The sequence below is a fragment of the Cibotium barometz genome, chromosome 14 (genome assembly GCF_041138505.1).
Source record: "Cibotium barometz isolate CiBa-2024 chromosome 14, ASM4113850v1, whole genome shotgun sequence".
In the NCBI taxonomy this organism is placed as follows: Eukaryota; Viridiplantae; Streptophyta; class Polypodiopsida; order Cyatheales; family Cibotiaceae; genus Cibotium; species Cibotium barometz.
Window position 1 is genome coordinate 43,995,370 of NC_141059.1, and position 23,672 is coordinate 44,019,041.

Here is a 23,672-nt window from a genome sequence, read left to right on the forward strand (position 1 = left end):
AGTCACATGCTTGCTCACCTTGAAACTCTAGTGAGGTAAACCATCTCTTCATTGGCATGTATGTTGGGTTTACCCTCAAAGGCTTGAATCTCATGTACATAGATTCTAGCATATATTTAATACATAAGAATTTTGTTTTACCAGGTAGCTATTATGTTAGATAGTACGCTAAATGCATCAATTGTTGGTGGTAGATTCACACCATCATATTCTTTAATGCATAAGAACTTTGTTTACTAGGTAGCTTTTATGCTAAATGCATCAATTGGTGGTAGATTCACACCATCATATGCTATACTTACATCCATATCTAGGGACATTTGTATAGCCATTGTCCGCTAAGGCATTTGTTTCTGCACTATCCAAGATTTGTACACATCTAGCTATAACATCTATCTACAACATAGGCATTGGCATTTGACTCTACACTATTCGACATTTTTACTATCTAAAGCATTTTCTTCTACACTATTTGAGATTTTTACCACATCTATCTATGGCATAGGCATTAGCATACATATAGACATTACAATACTTGCATTGATTACTTTTCTTTCCATGCACTTTGTTTGCATCATGGACATGGGCATTGGCACACTTATCAACACTTCTTCAACTATAGTGACTGGCACTTTAGCTTGCATTCCTGCATAATATTAGCCTCTTTGGCTTTTTCTGATTCTTGTTATGTAGCAAACATTCATTCATTGTGCTTCTGCCTGAAATGTTATACGTGTTTCAAACCTACTACTTCATCCACCACCATCATAGTTGTATCTTTAATCCTAAAGTTATGCTACATAGCGGGTGTGGAGATTGTAGCTCTATATAATTGTATAAGTAGCTTAACCTTAGAGTGCTTAGATTTAGTGCCAAAAATCATCTCTAGTTCATTCCATGCCTCCTTAGCATTAGTAATACCCGTAATGTTATATAGTACTTCATCCCCTAATGCTAAAGCTATGGTGCCTAAGGCTTTCTTGTTTCTCTCAACCTAAAGTTCTCCAAGATTTTTCTTGGTATGTCTCCCTTTGACTAATCCCCATAGGTTTTTTCTCATAAAAGTAAGTACATAAGCTTGGATTGCCAAGTGTGGAATATGAAGCCATTTAACAATGTGTATGTTCTTTGTCTTAGCCACTCCATTCTGTTGTATCCACATGTAAGTGTAGAACTTGTTTGATACATATTCACCACATCACGATCGGACCTTAAACACTTAATGTATATATCCTTTTTCTTTTTTACATGAGCTTTAAAATGTTGAAAATGCCCAAAAACCTCACTCCTCTTTCATAAAGGAGACCCATTCTTTCCTAGGATTCTCATCAATGCATGAAACATAATTATAATAGCCATTAAGAGAAAATGTATGCGTTTGTCCACATACATCCATGTGTATAACCTTAAGCAGTCTTTTGCTTACATTCCCTTGACTTGGGAAAGGGTGCCTTTCTTGCTTACCAAACTGGCAAGCCCCACATACACCATGAGTTCCATCTACTCTAAACTTAGAGAATTCTATCACTATGCCCTTTGCCTACATAGTTTTTAACCTTTTTGCATTTACACATCCTATCGACTTATTCCACATTTCAATATAAAAAATAGCACCTGTCCCATTAGCAAACAAAATAGCCTTCACCTTAGGCATGCTTACATCCAAAGTAAAGAGTGTACCATTCTTCTTTACTGATTATGATTTGATCTTACTATTAGATAATTTGGGATAGATAATTTGGGAAAAATCCTATTCCCATTTGAGAAATGGAACATATCATTAGAAAGATCGTTAAGAGTAGAATATAAATCTATAATTGTTGAGATGTTAAGTTCAACATGAGATGTTAAGTTCAACATGAGATGTTAAGAGTAGAATATAAATCTATAATTATTGAGATGTTAAGTTCAACATGAGATGAGGTGCCTGCAATTTGGGTGCTTCACATCCTGTACACAATCATATGGTCACTAATAGAGATCCAATGAAGCACCTTCTGTGCTTTCTCTTTCCATGCCTTATGTTCCACTATGGGTGCCTTCTCACCACCTCCTTATCATCACATGTACTTAAATCCCACATTCTTTTGCCCATACAGAAGTAATGCAATCAAAACTACGGGTGCCTTCTCACCACCTCCTTATCATCACATGTACTTAAATCCCACATTCTTTTGCCCATGCAGAAGTAATGCATTCAAAACTTCCAAGCTTGAAAATTGTTCTTATCAAGCTTCTCACAAGTAATTTGAGATGAGCTAGAGTCTCCCATGGTTTCTAGACACCTATATAAAGTACCTATACAATATGTAGTCAACATAAAACTACCTTCTTGAGCTCACTTTAAGTCAGTTCCCATAGCCAAATGACCTCTACAAATCAGGTCCAACTCACTCCAAGAGTCAAAAACTCACAGACCACCAATGGCATTTGCAAATCTAATGTCAACACATAGGCAATCAAACATTCACTTTGGGCAAACTTGTCCACAATGTAGTTGTGTTCCCACTTTAATGCACCATTACAAATGCAATCCCAAGACTTATTCCAAAGTTTTAAACCTCTGTAGCTCTCTTCTTGTGATGTCAACCAATCACTAAGGTCGCCAATACATTGAGAATACATCAAAAATATTATCACCATTGATCACATATATTCAAAATGGTCAATAGCTTCTTGCAACCTGTTTTCTACACGAACTTGAGAATACATCACATACATTGTCATCATTCATCACATATATTACTAGTTGCAACCTGTTTTCTACAACAACTTTGAGCAAGAATTACTACACATGCTTCAACCTTTTCCTAAGGTATCTTCACATATGCTTAGCCTATCCAAAGGATAAACCTCATATATAATAGGTCTCTTAAAAAGAGCTTCAACAAGGCCTTCAAATTACCACCTCAAAAGTGCAGTAGAAATCTATAATACTATGTTCTAGTGTAAAATTGCAACTTCTTGTTAGCTTGACTTTGAGCATCAATCCAATGGATTTCTTGCTCAAGATTTAGCTAAACATATACCCAAGAGACTTAGAATCAATTTATTTGATTTTCAGAACCCCCTTCTATTAGAAAATGCACTACCTACGATAGTGTGCCTTTGGAGCTCTCGCCAAGCTTTCCTTGCTTCATGTATAGCACATATGAAGTATGTAAATGATGGTCTAGGCAATGCACAATACATGTACTAAGTTTTGAGTTGCACAGAGCTATTTCCAAGCTTTCCTTGCTTCACATATAGCACATATAAAGTATGTAAATAATGGTCTAGGCCATGCACAATACATGTACTAAGTCTTGTGTTGCATGGAGCTCCAAAACCTTTGCTCTAATACCAAGTCCAAACTCTAATTTTTTGCAGCTTCCATGGTAGCTTCATAGCAGAGATTTACCTGACTTCATTAGCTTACTTAACACACTTAATCAACTCAAATCACTTAGCAATTATGTTGGGAACATAATAGGTCGTTGTGGTTTAAAGCTTCTCTTTACTTGATTTGATACAATAAGCTCTCCTAATCAACTCTCTAATCAAAAACATTTTTCTCTATTTTCTAGATCCTATTTTTACTCTAAGAACAATTCACTACAATCCCCCATTCATATGTGGCTTCACACCTACTAATATGCATTCACACTCTGGCGATGTGGTGGCCATTTATTACTTCTACATGCACGCTATAGCCATGATCCATTGAGCTTGCATTCTCAACATCCTACATAGTATAAGTAGCTGCCTGGCTCTATAAGGAGTTACTTCTATCTTTTGGGATCAAGAAGCTCGATTCTTGGAATACTTTGCTAAGACGTAACTTTACCTTGTTTTTCAGATTGAAAAAGATAAATAGCTAATATGGATTCGTCTTGAGGACTTCCCATCGTGTGGTTAATACTCTTTGTAAATGACCAATCCTTAGGTAGCATTAGCTCTCTTATTTTTATGGAATTGCATGAATTTTGTATATATAAGCACAATGACCAATCCTTAGGTAGCATTAGCTCTCTTATTTTTATGGAATTGCATGAATTTTGTATATATAAGCACAATGTTGTTAAGGGCAACACTATGTGTGACCACAATGATAATGATAGCTTTGAATAGGTTTATTTAGCCACTAAATGGGAAGATGCATTATTAAACTAATATTACACACCCAATACAAAATCATGTGCCTTACTGGGGCATTTTTAAGCATGTTTGGGAGCCCAAATAACCTTAGACGTGGTCAAAAGGCTCACCAACATTAAAAGTACTAGTACGGACTTTAATTGATTGTATGGTCCAACTCCTGAATTTGAAGTTTGGAGGTCACCAACATTATAAGTACCTAGTAAGGACTTTAATTGATTGTACGTTCTAACTTCTCAATTTGAGGTTTAGAAGTCACCTTATCAGGATCGGGCCCTATATAAGGGCCTCCTATTCTCTCTTCTATCCCATAAGTTTTTTAGATATAATCCCTTTCCTAGAGTAGTATCCATTTCTCAATCATATGCCATTCAAATTGGCGTCTCAAGGATACATCACCTCCATTTTCTATAATCAACTCGAAAGAAAATGTTTTTTTTATCTTCTAGTGTGTAAGATGTACTTCTTATTTGTTTGAATTGTGTTAGAACTTCATTGTGTTTTCTATTGGAATCATGATAAAAAATCATATTTTGCTTGTAGAATTATGTGATTATGACAAATATGTCTTCAAGCTAGTTATGGAATGTTGTTTCATTGTTTTGGACCTTTAAAAAAATCAAAGAGTGTTTAGCATGATTATATAATTTATACTTGATTCAATAATAACCACAATGAATGATTATGTACTTTTTGCTTGATTCAATGACCATAATGAATGATTATGTACTTTTGACTTGATTCAATGACTGCAATGATGATATAAATCCCTCCTCCCTACAGGTTAGTATGAGTGCAAAACAATATTAAGTCTAAGACTTTCAAGTATTTAAAAAGCTTGATTGAAAAAAAAAGTTTTGCACAATGATTTGAAAAAAATAAATAGTGTCATTTAAATATAATATTAACATTTGAAACACTTTTTTGTTAGCATGCATTAAAAAACACAATTAGCAATCCAATGCTATATCTTTTTTGTGAGTATAAGGTGGGTGTCATTACCAAGGACTGAAAGGATGATGCATAGTATAGGAAAAACTAACCTGTATTTTGTCATTAGGTGGTGGAGAAAGATTGACATCTCTATTTTAGCTAAGTTCATTCCTATACACATTCTTGCACCACCACCAAAAGGCATAAATGTGTATGGCTTGGGTGCTTCCTGAAAAGGTAGAACAAATTTATTTGGTATGAATACTTTCATACTTCCTGAAAAGGTAGAACAAATTTATTTGGTATGAATACTTTCATCTCTTAAAGAAAAATAAAATAAATGAAAGCCCCATCTTACATCAAATCGAGAAGGGTTAAATTGGTGTGGTTTTATAAAGTTGCTTTCATCAAAATGTGGAGCTTGGGTATCTATAATAACTTTCCAACCCTTCTTCACCAAGTACCCTAGACATCAATAAGGACATAAGTAAACATTTAAAGTGTTGAAAATTATCACCCTTGCTACTTTTTTATCTTTATCTTTCATGATGTAAGTGAGTGAAATACTTACTAACCATTCAAGTCAATATCTTGAAGAACGGTCCTTGGTAAAAGGCGAGCAATGTTTGACGTCCTAAGTGTCTCATTAATGAACTGCAATACAAAGTTTTTTCACATGAATATAACTACAAAAATACAAGTTAAAGTATTTAACAACTTTATATATTTTCTCTTATGCTTTACTAATATTCGTGCATGTAGATGTGGCAAGAAACACAAGGTAATCAAAGAGAAGAAGCAAGTAGGGTCTTGCTCAAGTGGCTATCTCACCTTCTTAAAAATCACAAGTTAAAACCTTCACATTTATTTTTATGTGGTGGTGAGGTGTGTCGAACATGGTTGGGGTGGGGTCGGGTGTGGCATATGTGGGTGCATGTGTGTGCTTTTTTGGGGTGTCTTAGAGAGAAAATGTGTAGAAAAGCTAATAAAAAGAGGGATACAAAGACACCTTGTTTGTATATGGCATGTTGTTCACTTCCTCCCATGTAAGATAAGAGTTTGAACCTCTTTTTGATAGTATGGCTAGATGCTCCATCTGTAGCATGACATTGCATAGACTTATTGAAGATAAAATTGTATGCCAAAAACTTGACACAATAATCATATTGATTTAAATGTCTCTACTGAGAGCATCTTTGCATAGTAAAACAATTACTTACGATAAGGTTTTTCTTGACATTAGGATTTTCTTCAATAAACTTCATTGCCCACATAAGAGCCGTCGCTGAGGTTTCGTGTCCAGCAAAAAGAATAGCCAACAAGTTATCTTTTAACTCTATATCTGAGAGTGTACCATCGTTCTGTTTATTCTTGTCCAATATTGATTGAAGAAAATCATCATGGTACTCATCACCCTTTCTCCTTTTTTCTATGACTTTATCAAGAAGAGCAAACATATTTGCTCTTGCCTGCAAATTAATATAACAACTTTTGTTGATTTTTGAAATTTACAATTACATCAAATAATATAGAAATGGAGTTAAGGGAAATCTTGTAAGATAAAGGAAGATGCATTGCAATGTGACATTAAATATGTCTTTCCTAGTGAAAATTTCTTTTAAATGTATGTTTCCGTTGTCTAAAAGTCATAAATGCATGTTTCCTTTGTCTAAAGTCATAAAGGTATATTCGTTTATGTAAATGATGTGGACATTGCTTTTGAGAAAAGCACATAATGTTTTGAATAAGGTATTGGAAAAAACAAAAATTGGGGGAAATGGAAACAAAAAATGTGAACCTTTAAACCCTCGTAGTAGGAGAAACCCGGGACATTAAGAGGGAGGGCCACAAGCGCTTGCGTGACTTTATGGAAATACGCCTTCATAAGATCTTGTTCTAAACCTGGTTTCGAACCAATGAGGATGTAGCTAATGATTTGAAAAGCGTACTGCGCCCACAAAAGGAAAAAAAAAACATGTTAGATTATTATATATTGCAATTTTCTACACAATATCATTATTCACAACACGTGTTGATCGAATGTGGAACGCTCCTAGCATTCCAGTGACTCCTCAACATTTCAAATTGAAATTTAATAAAGGATAATCTTATTTAACATTTTTTTTGGAAATATATATTATATTATATAAGGGCTATTATATTGTGACCATCCTTTCACCTCTCAAATGTTATGCCTTGTTTTTTTATTTTTTTGGGAAAAAATTTCAACTAGATCTTTGATCAAGAAGGCCCCTGTGTCTTTTTATGCTTTGAACTAATGGCACATTGACCCTAGTGCAACCTGAATCTCTGGGACTTGCTTGACTTACAAAATCACAATAAGATCAATTTGCCCTTCCCCTGTAAAAACCTCTAAGAAGGCTAAGATTTGCTTTCCCAAATATGGTGCACAATAGATAGAATATAATAGACAGAATGTAGCTGACCTGTTTGCATTTGAAGTGCATAGAGTGAAACATAAACACATCCAATCAATGTTCATAATTTTTTCCCTTTAATGTGAGTGGGTACTAAAATTAGATGCCATTTATGTGGATTGTAACCGTATACTTACTTATTGAGGCATGTGTGCTACCGTTGGGCTATAAGCATCAATGTACATATTTGGGGGAGATAAGTACGCATGTTAGAGGGGTTTACACACATGAAAAGCCGTGCAAAGACTAGGCGGGGGGACTTTTTGATGTATTAGGGAGACATCCAATCCATGGAAAATAGGCAAGGGATCCCCTTTTGTGGGACTTAGCTATTTTTTGTTGTTGCAAGAATAGTTACTCAAATGAAATGTCATTAGGTAGGTTTTCAATAGGTTCGAACCCATGACCTCCCTTTGAGAGGTTGAGGTAGCTACCACTCAGAGTAGAGCCTGTTGATAGCTTAGCTATTTTTGTAGATGTCTTCGTGATGTGTAAATGCCATACAGGTGTTTACACAAAATGGGTGCCCTTTTTTTTGTGGGGGGGGGGGCAAGAGTCTCTGACGTCCATCCCCTCACCCACCCTAAATTCAAGGCGAATGAATCCCCGCATATCATAAGTGTTACCATTTCCCTTAAAACATGTGTGCATATTTACCATTCCCCTTGAAACATGTGTGCATGTGTGTGCACACACTATCAACTAGACTTAATCAAATTGAGAGGTATTTTACTCACATCAATTGTTTCATCTATCACACACACTTTCTTAGAGTCCTTCCATCGGTTGAGAACTTGGAGAGCCACATCCTCTATCCCATTCAAGTGCTTTTTCAAGGATTCCATGGAAAGGGGATCCCCAATTATTCTTCTCATCTTCTTGTGAAGCTCCCCCCTTGCTTGAAACAAGCTATTGTGCCCAATCACATCCGCCATGGATTTGGCAACCGCAAGGTTGAAGAGTTTGTCCTCATTACCAAAAATAAACTTTCCTGTGTCTTTACCAGAGACGAAGATAGTAGTGATGCCCAAAAGATTTGTCTTGAAGGTGCTCCCATATCTGCATCATAAGGTAAGTATTTCTCTCTCTCTCTCTCTCTCTCTCTCTCTCTCTCTCACACACACACACACACACACACACATACACACATTTGTCTTGAAGGTGCTCCTAGATCTGCATCATAAGTTGGGTCTCTCTCTCTCTCTCTCTCTCTCTCTCTCACACACACACACACACACACATACACACATTTGTCTTGAAGGTGCTCCTAGATCTGCATCATAAGTTGGGTCTCTCTCTCTCTCTCTCTCTCTCTCTCTCACACACACACACACACACACACACACACACACTCACACACACACACATTTGTCTTGAAGGTGCTCCTAGATCTGCATCATAAGTTGGGTCTCTCTCTCTCTCTCTCTCTCTCTCTCTCTCTCTCTCTTAGACACTCTCTCACACACTCTCTGTCTCTCTCTCTCACACACACACACACTCACAAAGCTTACAATTGATGTAATGAAGAAAATTGAAACACCGATCAAGAACACCCAATGCATCCAATAATACCCAATCCACCAGATTTACCACGAAATTTTTGCAAAAACAGATGATTGAATCAACCTTGACTGCTACAAAATTGTTACAATAATGAATCAACTCACTGCTTGTAGCGGGTGATCACGAAGTCATAGATACCCAGGGGCTTGTTGAAGGAGGCAAAGAAGGCAATATTCTGTCCAAGGAGGGGGAGGCCAAGACTGCCGGGGGGGGGTTTGGAGGATGAATTAGAGGTAATTAGGAAGAGAGGTTTAATTAGCAGGTGGTAAGCAAGGGGGAAGGCAATGAGCAGTGAAAGGATGCCCCACAATATGGACGCAGGAGGCAAGAAGCTAATGAAGATGGCCATCGCCGCTGCTGCTGCAGCACTAGATCAGCAACTGAGGAGAAGGCGATTAATGATCCTTCTTCTTCTTTTCCCCCCACACACACAGTGCATTCCTAATTCAAGTGTGAACGTGAGGCCCATTCTTTTCTCTCACCTTGTCTTTTAGGCTTGCCGCTCAAAATTCATTATTTTTTGACGCGATTCCTGCAAGCGCGAGGGGCCGGCTATTTTGTAGTGAGCCTTTTCAAAGTCTTCTTCATCATGCTTTTTTAAATAAAAAAAATCATGGCTTTTTGTGGGTGGTTTATTGGCTTTTCTTTTTCTATTGGCTGAAAGGATCACTAAGATCAGGTTTCATTATTTAATTAGTAAAAAAATGCGCTCTCTTATTTCAAGCCCGACAGCTGCTTATTATTCAACTAGCAAAAAAATGCCGCTGCTTAGGAAAATAAGCAAAAAATGCTCTCTTTTTAGAGGCTTTATAAAGGATGCTAAGATTCGGTTTTAAGGCTTTACAAAGCATCTTCGTCCATAGTCACGCGCCCCTCCACCCACACTTAGGTCGCGCCCCCTTGGGCCTCTCTTTATCATGTGATTCATTGTCCATCGACCACGCGCCCCTCCACCCACCTCTTATGCCTCTCTGTGATGCGAATCAAGAAAGTTTCATGGGCATGTGTCTCTATTAAGCGTGGGCTGATGCTAACTACTGAGGCATTCATTGATGCTGATGACGCTTTGATTTGTTAAGATCCATGGACCTTGATGCTAGCGGCGCGTCCATGTTAGGGGCGGTTGATTTAATTCACTGCTGCTACTCATTTCAGAGAAAATGAGAGAGAGAGAGAGAGAGAGAGAGAGAGAGAGAGAGTGCGCAGAGTTGACATGTCCTTGTTAGGGGTGGGCTGATGTTGAGGCCTTGATGCTTGCTTGTGATGCTTTTAAACTGCTCCTATTCATTTTGTGCAAACTGTGTGTGTGTGTGTGTGTGTGTGTGTGTGTGTGTGTGAGAGAGAGAGAGAGAGAGAGAGAGAGAGAGAGAGAGAAAAAGAGAGAGCACAAAGTTTCAATAGCTATGTGCTTGCATGCTCACACATCCATGTCACTGAGGCCTTGGTGCCTATTTTAATTCGGTGCTTATGATGTTGTTAATTCACTGTTGTTACTCATTTCCCACAAACTGAGAGAGAGAGAGAGAGAGAGAGAGAGAGAGAGAGAGAGAGAGAGAGAGAGCAGAGTTTATTAGATCAAATTTTTTAAAAAGATTTTTAGTTGTGCAAAGCCATCAATATCGTGCATAAATTTTTTGCTATTTATAAATTACGGAATCACGGCGGATAATATGAGCGAGATATAAAGTATATTTCAGCAGTGCCTAGCAATTTTCTTTTTAGAAAATAGGATATATATTAAATTTCAAATTGAAAACATAGTTTTATGTAAAATAGCAATGAATCTCTAAGGTTTTTATTTAAATTGAAAAATTGAAAACACAACGCCCAGTAAATGGGTGCTCTCTACTGCTCTTGCAGCACCCAACTTTCTCTTGTAATGCACATCACACGAGTGCTCTCTTCTTATCTTGTAGCGTCCATCACATAGACACCCCTTGCCAACCAAACATTTTCGAATATCTTTCTAGATATTTCATGGAAATATCTCTTGGATCTTTGTCCATCACCTTCACTCTCAACAACTTGTTTTTATTATTTTTTCGGTGTAATGTTACATTTTATTTCGGTGTAATGTTGTTTTTTCTGTGCAAAAGAAGTCTTGAATGAGACCGCGTGTGTGAGTAAACGTAGAGAGTGGGCGTAGATTTTTGTGGCCGGCTGATTTAATTAGCAAATGAGTGATTTTATCTATGATTTCTAAAGTCGACTTGCAAATCTGAGGGTAGGGATCATTATTATTAATATTATCTCTTTTATTTTATGAAGAAATTAAAGTACATGTGCCCAACTACTATATAAAGAAGTGTCTCATACTTGTAGGTATTTTGCCTATTCTAACAAGCATGGAGCTCTCAAACATGGATTGTGACAATGGTAAATTTACTTAGTCTTTGAAACATATTTTAATCTTAGACTATTATGTGAAAAAGCTTAGCTTTTTTTCCTTTGTTTAGAAAACAGTTTTGCCACGTCTTCTTCCAAAGCTATTGAGCAAGATGAACAGGGTGTGCATTCTCCCTCGACATTATTAGCTTGTGAGTGGTGTCTAAAGTTTGATTGTGTGTCCTTGGAAGATCCCCATCTTTCTTGTCCACAAATCGAAGGAATTGTTTGTAAAAGCTCTTAGGAAGAGAGAGGTCAACAGTCTAAGCATAAAGTAAATAGGAACTATTTGCTGAAAAAGGAAAGAAAGGTAAAACCTCTTTCTCCTCACTCTCACATAATCCTTATAAAATCGAATGATGATTTATACTTTGTGTTATAGTGTGTAAAGATAATGAGGAGCTAAGCAAAGCAAAGTTGATCTCAATTGTTCCTCACACATGTGATTAGCGAAGGGTTTATTCAGAAATTTGTAGATAAAATAGAAGAAAAATGCATGTATCTGCATAGAAGGTGCAAATGTTGTTCCTAAAAATGCTAATGATCGAGGGAGTGCTGTTTTTTTTTGTGTGTGTGTTGACGCTACTACTTTTATAATCAAGGTTGAGCCCTTTGAAGTATCTTTAGTATTTGTGCCTGAAATACAAATTCATAACTACTTTCTTAAAAGCTACCATTGGCTTTGTTGTCATTCAAATTGCCAAAGTTCAAAAAAGTAGAGGTGTTGGTAACTTCGGGCAATTGACCATTGCAGATGGTCCAACCTCAATGGATTTTGCAACTCTAAGTCTCTTCAATGCTTAATTTCTTCATAGTTTTTTTTTGTAAGTGTCTCACAAGAAGCTTGCATTGTAGCTTACCTTCAAAGGAAAAATGTTTACCATCAAATGGTTGACTAGATTTAAAGAGGTGAAATTGTCATGTTTGTTGCTCGAAACATTGGCATTTGGAAGGAGCTGTCTAACACTCTCTCTATCTTGAACATCACATTATTGACACCTGTTTTTAGAGATAAACGCAAACGTGAGCTTGAAGCTGCCTTCCATGTTCAAATATCTAAGATGGGATATGGCAAAGAGGTAAAAGTGAGTGCTTAAATACATGGAATGAAAATTGTATATGTATATATCTTACCTGGTGTTTTCATCAGGTTTTTGGAACTTCGGAGATAACAAACTTCAATGGAGTTTTGATTTTAAATAAGTGTGCAATCTACAAGCAAACAAAGGTGAATAAGCTCTCGGATGGTGGCTCTACTGCTTCGAATGCGGCAAAGTTGTGGAAATTTCTGAGGTGACTTCTCTTCAAGCTCGAATTGTTGCACCTAGTGGATTAGTTACTGATGTGACCTTGATTCATGAGAGTGTTGATAAAGTGCTTAGGCTTGAAGACTCTCTTGTGAATCTTTACTAGAAAAATGCTATTCTAAATAGGGTGTTACTCTCTGAAATTACTCAAGTGGGTTCATTTTTGGTTGACAATCAAGGTTGTGTAATTGGTTTTAGCCCAACTCCTTCTACATCCTATCTCAGTGGCATAATCACCTCTTTACTTTTTGTACTTCCCAAATGGATGATTATGAAATAAACTTAAATTTTTTACATCTTATATCAATTGATTTTCACTTTAACTCAAAGTTTCCATTGAATACGTGTCTTTTTAATGCACTTCACTTTATGGTCCAGTCAACATTGTGTCTTGAAGAGTTCAAAATCCTTGTGGTCCAATGGTTGTCTCAAGCTTATGTGGAGAAATATTTGACTATTTTTTCAACCCTCTCTTCTTTGTTGCATGGCGAAACAATGGAAATTTGTCCATTTTATTGTCTCAAATTCATTCACTTTCGTACACAATGATGAATTCTTTGGCTTTAGTAATGAGTGTCTTGGAAGTCTTTGCATGTACTGCTTGATACTTCTTCAATTGCATGATAAATTTAATAGCTTTGTTGGAGTGAAAGAAAATAAAGCTAAACAAAAACAAATTCTACAATCAAAGGAAGAAGAAGACTTGCTTGTACGCTTGATCATCGCCAACATTGAAAAGACTGCAAATGTGATATCTAACATTTTCTTGGAAATGTCTCCCTCTTCATTGCATAGCTTAAGCTGTATTGAAAATAAAGTTTACAAGGTAAAGGCAAAGCTACCTCAACCTATTCGCATGGAAATGAAGCATTCTCTTAAAACCTATTTTACAAGCCATACCCCTCAGATAAATGTGCTTCTTGTATGCGCCTTGTGTTTTCCAAACAACTTTGATATGCACGCTTCAGTTCTATGTTGGTCCAAAGCACAACAAATCGTCACTCTGGCAAAGACTCATTGAGAATTTGTAAATTTTGTGCAAAGAGCTTGAAGAAGAATGCGATCTCTTCTTTCGCTTCACTTGCAACTCAAGGCTTCAATACATATATTGAAAGTGTCAAAAACTTAAATCAAATTGAGGCGCGTTTGATATCGATTAGAATACCTTTTATGCAGATTCGTGAGCTCACACACAACGAGCAACTTGGCTTGCACGGCACAATAGTCAATGTGATGGCCGATCTAGAGAGAGTCAACCAACAAAATCCCTCAATTTTTTATTGACTGGTGGAGCAGGCACATGAAATACATTCACACTATTGATCATTGTACAAGGTCTTTTACGACATTACACTAAGTCCATTCAGGGACGATGCTGAGTCACCGACATCCCTGCTTATGGCTTATATGGGAAAGGTTGCATTCAACATAGGTGGAGCAACTGAAAGATCCCTGTCCCCTCCGCGCAACGAATTCAGGGGTGCTAGCAGCGAAAGTAGCACTTCTTGCACGGGGCAGGGTCCCTCACTCGAGGCCTCGCCCACGGATATCCGGACAAGAGACTAATCCCTCAGTTCTTCCAAAACCGAACCCGAAAAAACTTCCCTCGCCCAGAAAGCACGGGCGATTCCTTCAGGATAAATTTACTCTAACATAGTCATGAGCCTTAACTAACTAAACTGATCTGACCGAACCCATAAGTCCCATAGTCAGATCAAGGAAAAGATTTGCACTTGGATCATAGAGACCAACGCTTTTTTCCTCATTGAGAGACACAGCCGTTGATTCTTTTCCATAGAAAACTTTTATCCAGGATTTACTTCATCTATCATACGATAACAGAATTGAGTCTCATTTTAGGGATCCATCAGTTCAGCCTATAGTCCCGTGTGTTGCCCAACCACTATAGTGATGGGATCCATTTTAACAATTTGGTTAGGTTTTGTCCCCGGTACCATGGAAAAGAGTTCCCAGGCCCCCTAGCCGGATATTCATGCAAACTTAAAACTAGTCACACCACTGTTGTCTTTAAAATAATCTTTTAATGAAACTATAGTATCACTGATCATAATCCTCCAAAATATGAATTTTCAATTTTTCCTTCATCGGTGTACCTATGGCATCATTGGCCCAACTAGAACACTCACCACCTGTCCACTCATGGACCTTTTTGATAGTTCCTAGCTCATAGTACCCGGCAATATATTCACTTATAAAAATCAAAATGGAATCTCCGTTGAAGATCAGCAAGATCAACCAACAGATCCATATAAAAGATCAGCAAGATCAGCAAGATCAACCAACAGATCCATATAAAAGAGCCATGGACTCATCCGTTGAGAACCAGCAAGGTCAATCAACCAGATCCATGTCCGAATTCAGAAAACAACTCTTACTCCTTGTTCTAATATCTTCCACGACACACGTGTGGGTATCTTCAGTGACCCAGAGCCTGAGCATCTGTTGAAGATCAGCAAGATCAACCAACAGATCCATATAAAAGATCCATGGACTCATCCGTTGAGAACCAGCAGGGTCAATCAACCAGATCTATGTCCGAATTCAGAAAACAACTCTTACTCCTTGTTTCAATATCTTCCACGACGCACGTGTGGGTATCTTCAGTGACCCAGAGCCTGAGCACCGTACGGTCAGCACTCTCTAAGATCCTTTGCAGGTCACCTAGCGCTTCACTCATAGGCGGCTTCCTTGGTCCCTCATCCACTGTACCGAAAGCTCACCATTTAAATCGAACAACCGAGGTTGGTCTCAAGACCTCGACCGACCTTGCGAGACGTCCTCTGTTGACTTTGCATCAGCTGTTGCAACTTTATCAGTTAGGTCTCCACGACCTCATTCTTGTCTTTCCACATTGTTCCACGTCAATCCACATCCATTTCATATGTATTCCCATTCTCATCCAATCACATCATTTTCCATCTCATCACATCTTTCCTCATTTATCCTCATCAGATCTCACCCATATCCACATCTCATCACATCATATTCATTCATATCTCATCCACTCGCATCTACCCATATCCACATCAGATCTCATTTATCCTCATCAGATCTCATCCACTCGCATCTATCCATATCCACATCTCATCCACTCGCATCTACACATATCCACATCTCATCACATCACATTCATTCACATCTCATCCATTCATATCTACCCCAAACCACATCACATCACATCACATCCATTCACATCACATATCCTCCATTCACATCTATCCCAATTTACATCACATCACATTCATCCATTTCACATCACATCTCATTCATTCACATCGCATCACATCTCATCCATTCACATCCCATATCATTCATTCACATCCCAATTCACATGACATCACATCTCATTCATTCACATCTCATTCATTCACATCCCAATTCACATCACATCTCATTCACTCACATCACATCACCTCCATCAATTCACATCCATCACATCACATTCATTCATATCCATCACATTCATTCTCATCACCATCCCATCATATACATTCTATCCACATTACATCACATCACATCTATCCACATCATATCTCATTCATACACATCTCATCTCATTCATCCACATCCATCCAATTGTTCGCATGTACGACTACCCACATCTATCCATACATTCATATCTATCACTTCACATCCACATATATTCAGTCACATTGCATCACATTCTTTCACATACACATCCACATCCATTCTTTCATATACATCCACATCCATTCTTTCACATACACATCCACATCCACATCCATTCTTTCGCGTACATCCACATCCATTCTTTCACATACACATCCACATCCCATCCATTCTTTCATACACATCCACATCCCATCCATTCTTTCACATACATCCACATCCATTCTTTCACATACACATCCACATCCATTCTTCTCATACACATCCGCATCCATTCTTCACATACACTTTCACATTCATTCTTCACATACACATCCACATCCATTCTTCACATACTCATCCACATCCATTCTTCACATACATATCCACATCCATTCTCCCTCCAACATTGTGGCGTAAGACAGTCCTTTAAGAAAATAGGGTTTCTATGCAAGTTTTCAGTTTGATTTTCTTTTGAATACAAGAGTATTTTTTGAATCAGTATCCCCCAAACGCCTTGATCAGAATTCTGATTTTCATACCTGAATTCCTCGAATTCTATAACCTTGATCCACAGATCAATTCGAAAGGTCTCAAACTTAGTTTCAGATTTGGCCAGAGTTTTAAGTGTATTTTTCCAAACTGGTCACACCTTCTTTCCTCGAAACAACTGACAAAAGAGTTTGGTCTTGGTCATAGTCTGATTCAAGGTTTGAGTCGGATAAGATTTTTCCTGAACTATCTTTCTCGAAAAGGTTTGATAATTTAGTTTTACTATTTTACTGAATTTCTTTCTTTGAATATTCACTTAACTGATTTCTAAATTGGTTACGAATTCCAATGAGGAATAAATTAATCATTTATTTGAATATTTCGATCTCGATAGATTTCTTGAATTTTTTTAACAATTCGTGTGAATATAAAATGATAGAAATTTCTCTCTTAGAGTATTTAATTATTCGTTTATCAAATACTCATAGAATTTAAACATAGAATTTAAGAGAATTCTAATTTTGATATAAAAATTATTTATGCATCTATTTATGCATAAAAATCAACTTCAATGGGAATAACACTTTTATAAAAAAAATCCTTTTATGCATCTATTTATGCTTAATAGGAATAACACTTTTAAAATAAAAAGAATTTCTTTATGCATCTATTTATGCATAAAAATCAATTTTTATAAGAATAACACTTTAATAATAAAAAAATTCCTTTATGCATCTTTCTATGCATAAAAATCAAATTTAATAAGAATGACACTTTTGTAATAAAAAAATTTCCTTTATGCATCTTTCTATGCATAAAATCAAATTTAATAAGAATGACACTTTTGTAATAAAAAAATTCCTTTATGCATCTTTCTATGCATAAAATCAAATTTAATAAGAATAACACTTTTATAATTAAAAAAATTCCTTTATGCACCTTTCTATGCATAAAAATCAAATTTAATAAGAATAACACTTTTATAATTAAAAAAATTCCTTTATGCATCTTTCTATGCATAAAATCAATTTTAATAAGAATAACACTTTTGTAATAAAAAAACATTCCTTCATGCATCTTTCTATGCATAAAATCAATTTTAATAAGAATAACACTTTTGTAATAAAAAAATTCCTTTATGCATCTTTCTATGCATAAAAATCAAATTTAATAAGAATAACACTTTTGTAATTAAAAAATTCCTTTATGCATAAAAATCAAATTTAATAGTTAATATCAGTGATATCCATGCATATTCATATACATGGAGTACTTAGAATATTTCTTTTAGATTGAAAAATGTTGGGAATTACTCTTTTGGAATAACATAAAAATAAACTTTCTTTTCCACAAAATTTTGGAAAATTTTACCATAACCTCCTTTGTATGGCTGACCATTTCTCATTTTTATCATTCTTTATTTAACTTAAATTAACCCAAATTAGATTTATAGAACTCTAATCTACACAATTTTCTAAATTCAAGAGAGTAAACAATAAGAAGAGTTTGATTAATCCCTTAGTTATTCTTTCTAGGATTAAGAAAGGCTGGAATGTAAAGAAGAGAAGGGGGTGGCCTTTTCATTAAAGGCATAGCATTTAAATTTAATTCAGTCAACTGCAAAACATTAAAATCAAGAAAACCATAGATTTTTCATTAAAACTTGCAACAAAGTAAGAAAAATTAGCTTACATGGAGCTTGTAAGCTCTCCTTTAGCTTGAGGGATTGAGGGTTTAGCTTACATGGAGCTTGTAAGCTCTCCTTTGGCTTGAGAGATTGAGGGTTCTACTCTTGTTTGAAGCAAGAGTGGCCACCAATTTACTTTGGAGAGGATTAGGCCAAAAACAATTGAATTATTAAAAAATTCAATGTAGATGGCTCAGGACAGGAGTAGAGTAGCAATGCGTAAACACCATTAAGCTTTTACAAAGGGGGAGGTTTCTATTCATAGGAAAAAGTGAGCCTCTAACCAAGCAAACTGATTCTAGAATTTTCTAGATCAATTTGATCATTTTTTGGGTCAGTTCAGCTTACTTTTTTGGGTCAATTTTTGACCATTTTTGGGTCAATTCAGCTTACTTTTTGGATCTAGTTTTGAAATAGGAGAGATAAAAATCTTATTATTTTTTAGTTTAAAACTCCTCCCCACATGTGAAATAGGCGCCTCGTTGAAGAGCCCCCTTCTCCTTACACCAAGGTGTCAAAAATGTATCATTATACCCAAAAAAATCTTATTTTTTTAGTAATATTCATAGTTTTTTTACTAATAAACCTTGTACTCAATCAACTCTTTATCTTATGTGAGCATTTACTCATTTTTAGGTATTTTTCTTTTATAAATTGGATTTATCTCCTCCCCACACTTGGATTGATCCTATTGGCCCATAGGAACCTTAATTGGACCATAATCTAAAAATTTCTGAAAGTCTTGACCCTTAGGCTTACAGAAATCTGAAGGAGGAAGTGATGCATACATTTTCGCTTCCTCTTCCTCTTTGGAAATTTCCACCATGGGCTGGCATATTTGTATACGGATGTGGTTTGCTTGGTTGTGATCGAATCATTACCAAACAGTTGCCCTTCCATGGAGTATGCTTTCCATGTTCATAGATCTATCTTTAGAATTTGCGAGTCCCTTCGAACATACACATGGTCTAATGCCCAATCGTGCACCAATTTAGATTCCCTCATGAAGGGTCTCCCCAATATTATGTCATATGAGGCTGGTTGGTGGTGCAGAAAGTCCATTACCACAAATGTATGATGGTAGCGGAACGTAAAGAGTTTGAGTTGCACATTCTCTAAATTCCCAATGGGTCTTGAAGATGTTCTGTCTGCCATTTTAATGATAAGATCTGCTCTTTTTCAGATCCGGGTTTCTCCAATTTTTCTAACATCATTTTGTGATGATGCTGACTCCCGCCCCACCATCTAGGATAGCCAGTGCTTGGTATCCATTATGATGAATTGGGATTGTAGCATTAGTGTTGTCACTTTGGTAATAACGCCCTAATTGATTAACCGATATTTTGACGACTCTAGGCGTTCTTTCTCGTGCGTGTTTTAAGGTTCTTTCTACAAGAGGTGACTAAATCTCCTCTGCAGTGTGTTTGCTAGATTTAGCCCACCCTCTACCCATTATTTTTATGTCTGCCCACAATGTTGGTGAACTGCGTAGCAGTTGTCCCAATGGTATTTGCACGGAAGTAGACAGTACAACTATGAGACTGCCTATGTCTCTAGGCTCTTTGGAAAATGAGGGTTCCTTCCATGTGTGCCTCATATCCATCCCTAGGGAATGATTGAATGGACTCATCATGTGTAACTTCCTCAACATTCTTGACATTGGGTTTCCTTGAGTTCCCTCTTCCGACTCTTCTGGAATTGGAGTAGGTACGTCCAACTCTCTTTCCCTTGTCTGTTTGTTTCTTGGATACATTGTATCCTAGCCCGATTAGCCCGTAATTTGGCTTTGTGAAGTCGTTGACACTCCTCTACTAGGGCCCTGTCTTCTTCAAGCTTCCTTATCTCTTCTTCAGCATTTGGGTATTCACCAACTCCTATAGGGGTTGATGGTCTTTCCCCTTGTGCTTCTTGGTCAGGCTCATTTGGTTTGAGTGGATTTGATGTCGATAGTATCTTCTTCAGATCCATCCTGAATTGTGACTCTAGTGTTACCTTTACCCACTTTTTTCACCCTCCTTCTCTCCTGCCAGTTCTAGAAGTGGTTGCATTTGCTGGGTTCTTCCCTTTGTCCCCTAGCTGGACTTGTGCGTATGTTATGACATTCAGTGGCGTGATGTTTCCAGGTTGCACACTTATGGTCCGGACAGTGGTGTGGTTAGAAGTGGAAGCAAAACCACTTGTGCGATATGGGCAATCTTTGATCAAATGATCAATCCCACATTTAATACAAGTAAGTACTGGCATGTCATTAGGTGGTGCAGTCAATTGTTGACTTTGCGTATGAACCATATTCTTGTTAGGACATTCACAGCGATTCAATGTGGCCCATTGCAACCAAAACATTATAGTGGCCTTCTCCTCATATTTGCATTTATATCTTTACCTTTCCATTGTACCATGGTTTGAAACACAAGTACTAGTGTGTTATTCTGTAAGATATAAAATTCTAGTGCAATCACCATAGCTTCCTCATAGTAATCACCATTGATTTATCCTTCATGCACCATTTCCATATTCGCTGATGTCTCCTCAATAAATACTTGGTTGATTTTAGCCTGTGGTGGTTGTGGTGGTAGTACAGGTGGCGCGACAGAGGTGAAGTGTCCTATACTTGAAACATCCCCCTAGGTAAATAGGAAGGGTTTGGTTGTCCAGCTGTCTGCAGTGATTTGCACGAGTGGTGCTGGTAAGACCAGTGGTGCTCTAGGTGCCAGCAGTTGTGGTATGGCTTGGAACCTCGAATACCTACACAGGGAGGTGCCATGATTCCCTAATTTTACACAATGTACACAATAGAGTAATGTCCTTGCTCTTAACTGTGGGCATTTATTGGTAGTGTGAGTCAATCTCTCAAGGGGTCACTCTATGTAAACTCTCTATATCTTGTGCGTTAAATGCCTAATTTAAAAACTCCTTATCTATAAATTTTTCATGAATAAAACACACCCTTTTTCAATTCAATTTGTAAATACCCCCTTTAAATGGTACCCTTCTGTATGTAAAAAATGTGTAAAAAAGGGATTCAAAAAACCCCTTCTGGTGAACCCACGTGCTACGCTTACATATTTATGAGTGACCCTCCCCCCCGAGTTCAATCTGCACATAGAACACCACATCAAATCTCTACGAGGGTAAAGATGGGTATGCCCATGCCCAGATGTTTCTCTTCCATCCTTCATTTTTAATTTATCTAGTATGGCATTACTGAGTTTGTTCACACTCATGTTCCCAACCTGCTTGCTCTGAGTTCCAGTCTCTTGGTGACTCGAAACTCGCGAAGTCATTGTTGCTGCCGAAGATATTTTGACATCTTCTGGTTATGGCAATTCTAGCATATTGTCTTCATATTCAATTGCTAGCTTACAACATGTATCCAGAGTAGCCGGTCGAGCTAATACTAGATAATCATGCATTTTGTGGTCTCAGACTCCTCTCTGGAAGCATGGCAATAATTGATCATTAGTTAGCCTCTCCCGTAGTTTGCATCTTGAATTCAAGTGCTTTAGTAGATACATAGTCTCGCGCGACTCAATTTCTTTCTGTTTGATGTTATGCAGCTCTGCTTGGACTCCATCTATCGCCACTTTGGGCAAAGCTTGGCACAAACACATTCTTGAGCTAAGTGAAATTGATCTTATCTTCTAGCTTGAGGGTCCAGAACCATTGATGAGCTTTTCCTTCTAGGGTCAATGAGAAGGCATGAATCATGGTTACATCACTTACTGGCACGCAGGTCTATGTCGACTCAAAGATCTCCATATGTTGGATCGGGTCCCCATCCCCTGAGAACTTTTGTATGAGCTTTGAAATGATGTGTGGCTTCATTTGGGATGGTTTGGATTCTAGAGCAGTGCCTAGTTCCTTAACCATTCCTCGGCCCATTTTCTCAGCCTTATTCAATAAATTTGTCCCTGTGGCCACATTAAGATCTACAATTGGATCTACCCTTGGTCTTTGAGGAGCTACTCTCCCCCTACCTAGACCTCGTTCTCTACCAACATTGGCTCTTCTAGGCATTTTTGGTCTATTAGTTGGTCCGGCCACTTCATTCTCTAGACTAGCTCATCATTAGTATCCTCCGTACGCCTTTGTAGAATCAAGATTCCATGTCTTATAAGAACATGGGATGATTGATCATTTCACTAGTTTCCCTCGGTAGGTTATCCCCTTCATCATGGGTTATGAACCCTTCCTCCGCTCTTGGGTCTTCATTAATGGGCTCTAAGTTTGGAATTTCTCCCTCACTCCTGCCCATAACCATTTTTGGCTCTTTGCAACGTGATTGAAATAGGTTCACATTTCCCATCTCCTTTTGTTCGACCCTAGCCCTTCGAGTATCGAGCTCTTGTTTCCTTAAGCTCAATTCTTAACTGCCATTCTACTTCAATCCTTTTCAGATCTAATTCTACTTCCTATAGGTGGGGAAGAATACTTGACCTGTCTCGACTGCGCTTTCCAAGTCTCTTCTCATTCTAAGGGTGCCAGTGTTAGACAGTCTGGAACTTGAAGGTTAGGTTGGTAATTCTTGCCTTGGACCTAGTGCAGCACTGGTTGATGGACCCGTGCCAAAGATTATGCTTCCTCATCATTTCTGGTTTGCAGACCTAAAAATCCTCGGGCTATATCAATGATACCACTAGATCTAGTAGGGGTGGGTGGTTTCTCCTCTTCCCCAAACCTAGAGAATCATAGCCCTTCTTCCATGGATTCTTCACTACTTACCTCGACGGTAGTTAGATTCCTTAAGACACTCAATTGAGTGCTCACACTGAGTGGCCTGAACCAACACTCTTTTCATAGGAAGATCCTGGGTGATTTAATGCACTCGTCGAGAGTGAGGTTGTCTCCGATGAGCTTCCCATACCTCAAGTGCATGTGAATGTGACTTGATAAGCTAATTAAAAATCTAATTGTGGATCATGTAATGAAGAAATTGCTTTAATTTGCTGAACTCAATAAATGTTTCCATTTATGGGATGAGGTGGAACTATGTGATAGGTTGGTAGGCTTTCATGACCACAGACATCTCCAAGTTAAAAAAACAAGTTGATATATATATCTAGTGTGAATATAATTAAAAGTATTGGCATCTTAAAAGTT

At 37.4% G+C, this 23,672-nt stretch overlaps 1 protein-coding gene across 1 annotated transcript in view; it reads right to left on the bottom strand.

The window, feature by feature from the left end:
- Nucleotides 1-9,546, bottom strand: part of LOC147632058 (abscisic acid 8'-hydroxylase 3-like) — an 11,312-nt gene extending 1,766 nt beyond the window's left edge. The window contains exons 1-8 of the mRNA XM_086808633.1: nt 9,176-9,546; nt 8,246-8,567; nt 6,869-7,018; nt 6,291-6,539; nt 6,080-6,166; nt 5,646-5,724; nt 5,429-5,535; nt 5,181-5,299 (exon numbers count right to left, since the gene is read on the bottom strand). Coding sequence (XP_086664759.1) covers nt 5,181-5,299; nt 5,429-5,535; nt 5,646-5,724; nt 6,080-6,166; nt 6,291-6,539; nt 6,869-7,018; nt 8,246-8,567; nt 9,176-9,420 — 1,358 coding nt within the window. The 5' untranslated portion in view covers nt 9,421-9,546. The remainder of the gene's footprint in view (nt 1-5,180; nt 5,300-5,428; nt 5,536-5,645; nt 5,725-6,079; nt 6,167-6,290; nt 6,540-6,868; nt 7,019-8,245; nt 8,568-9,175) is intronic.
- Between the last annotated feature and the right edge of the window lie 14,126 nt (nt 9,547-23,672).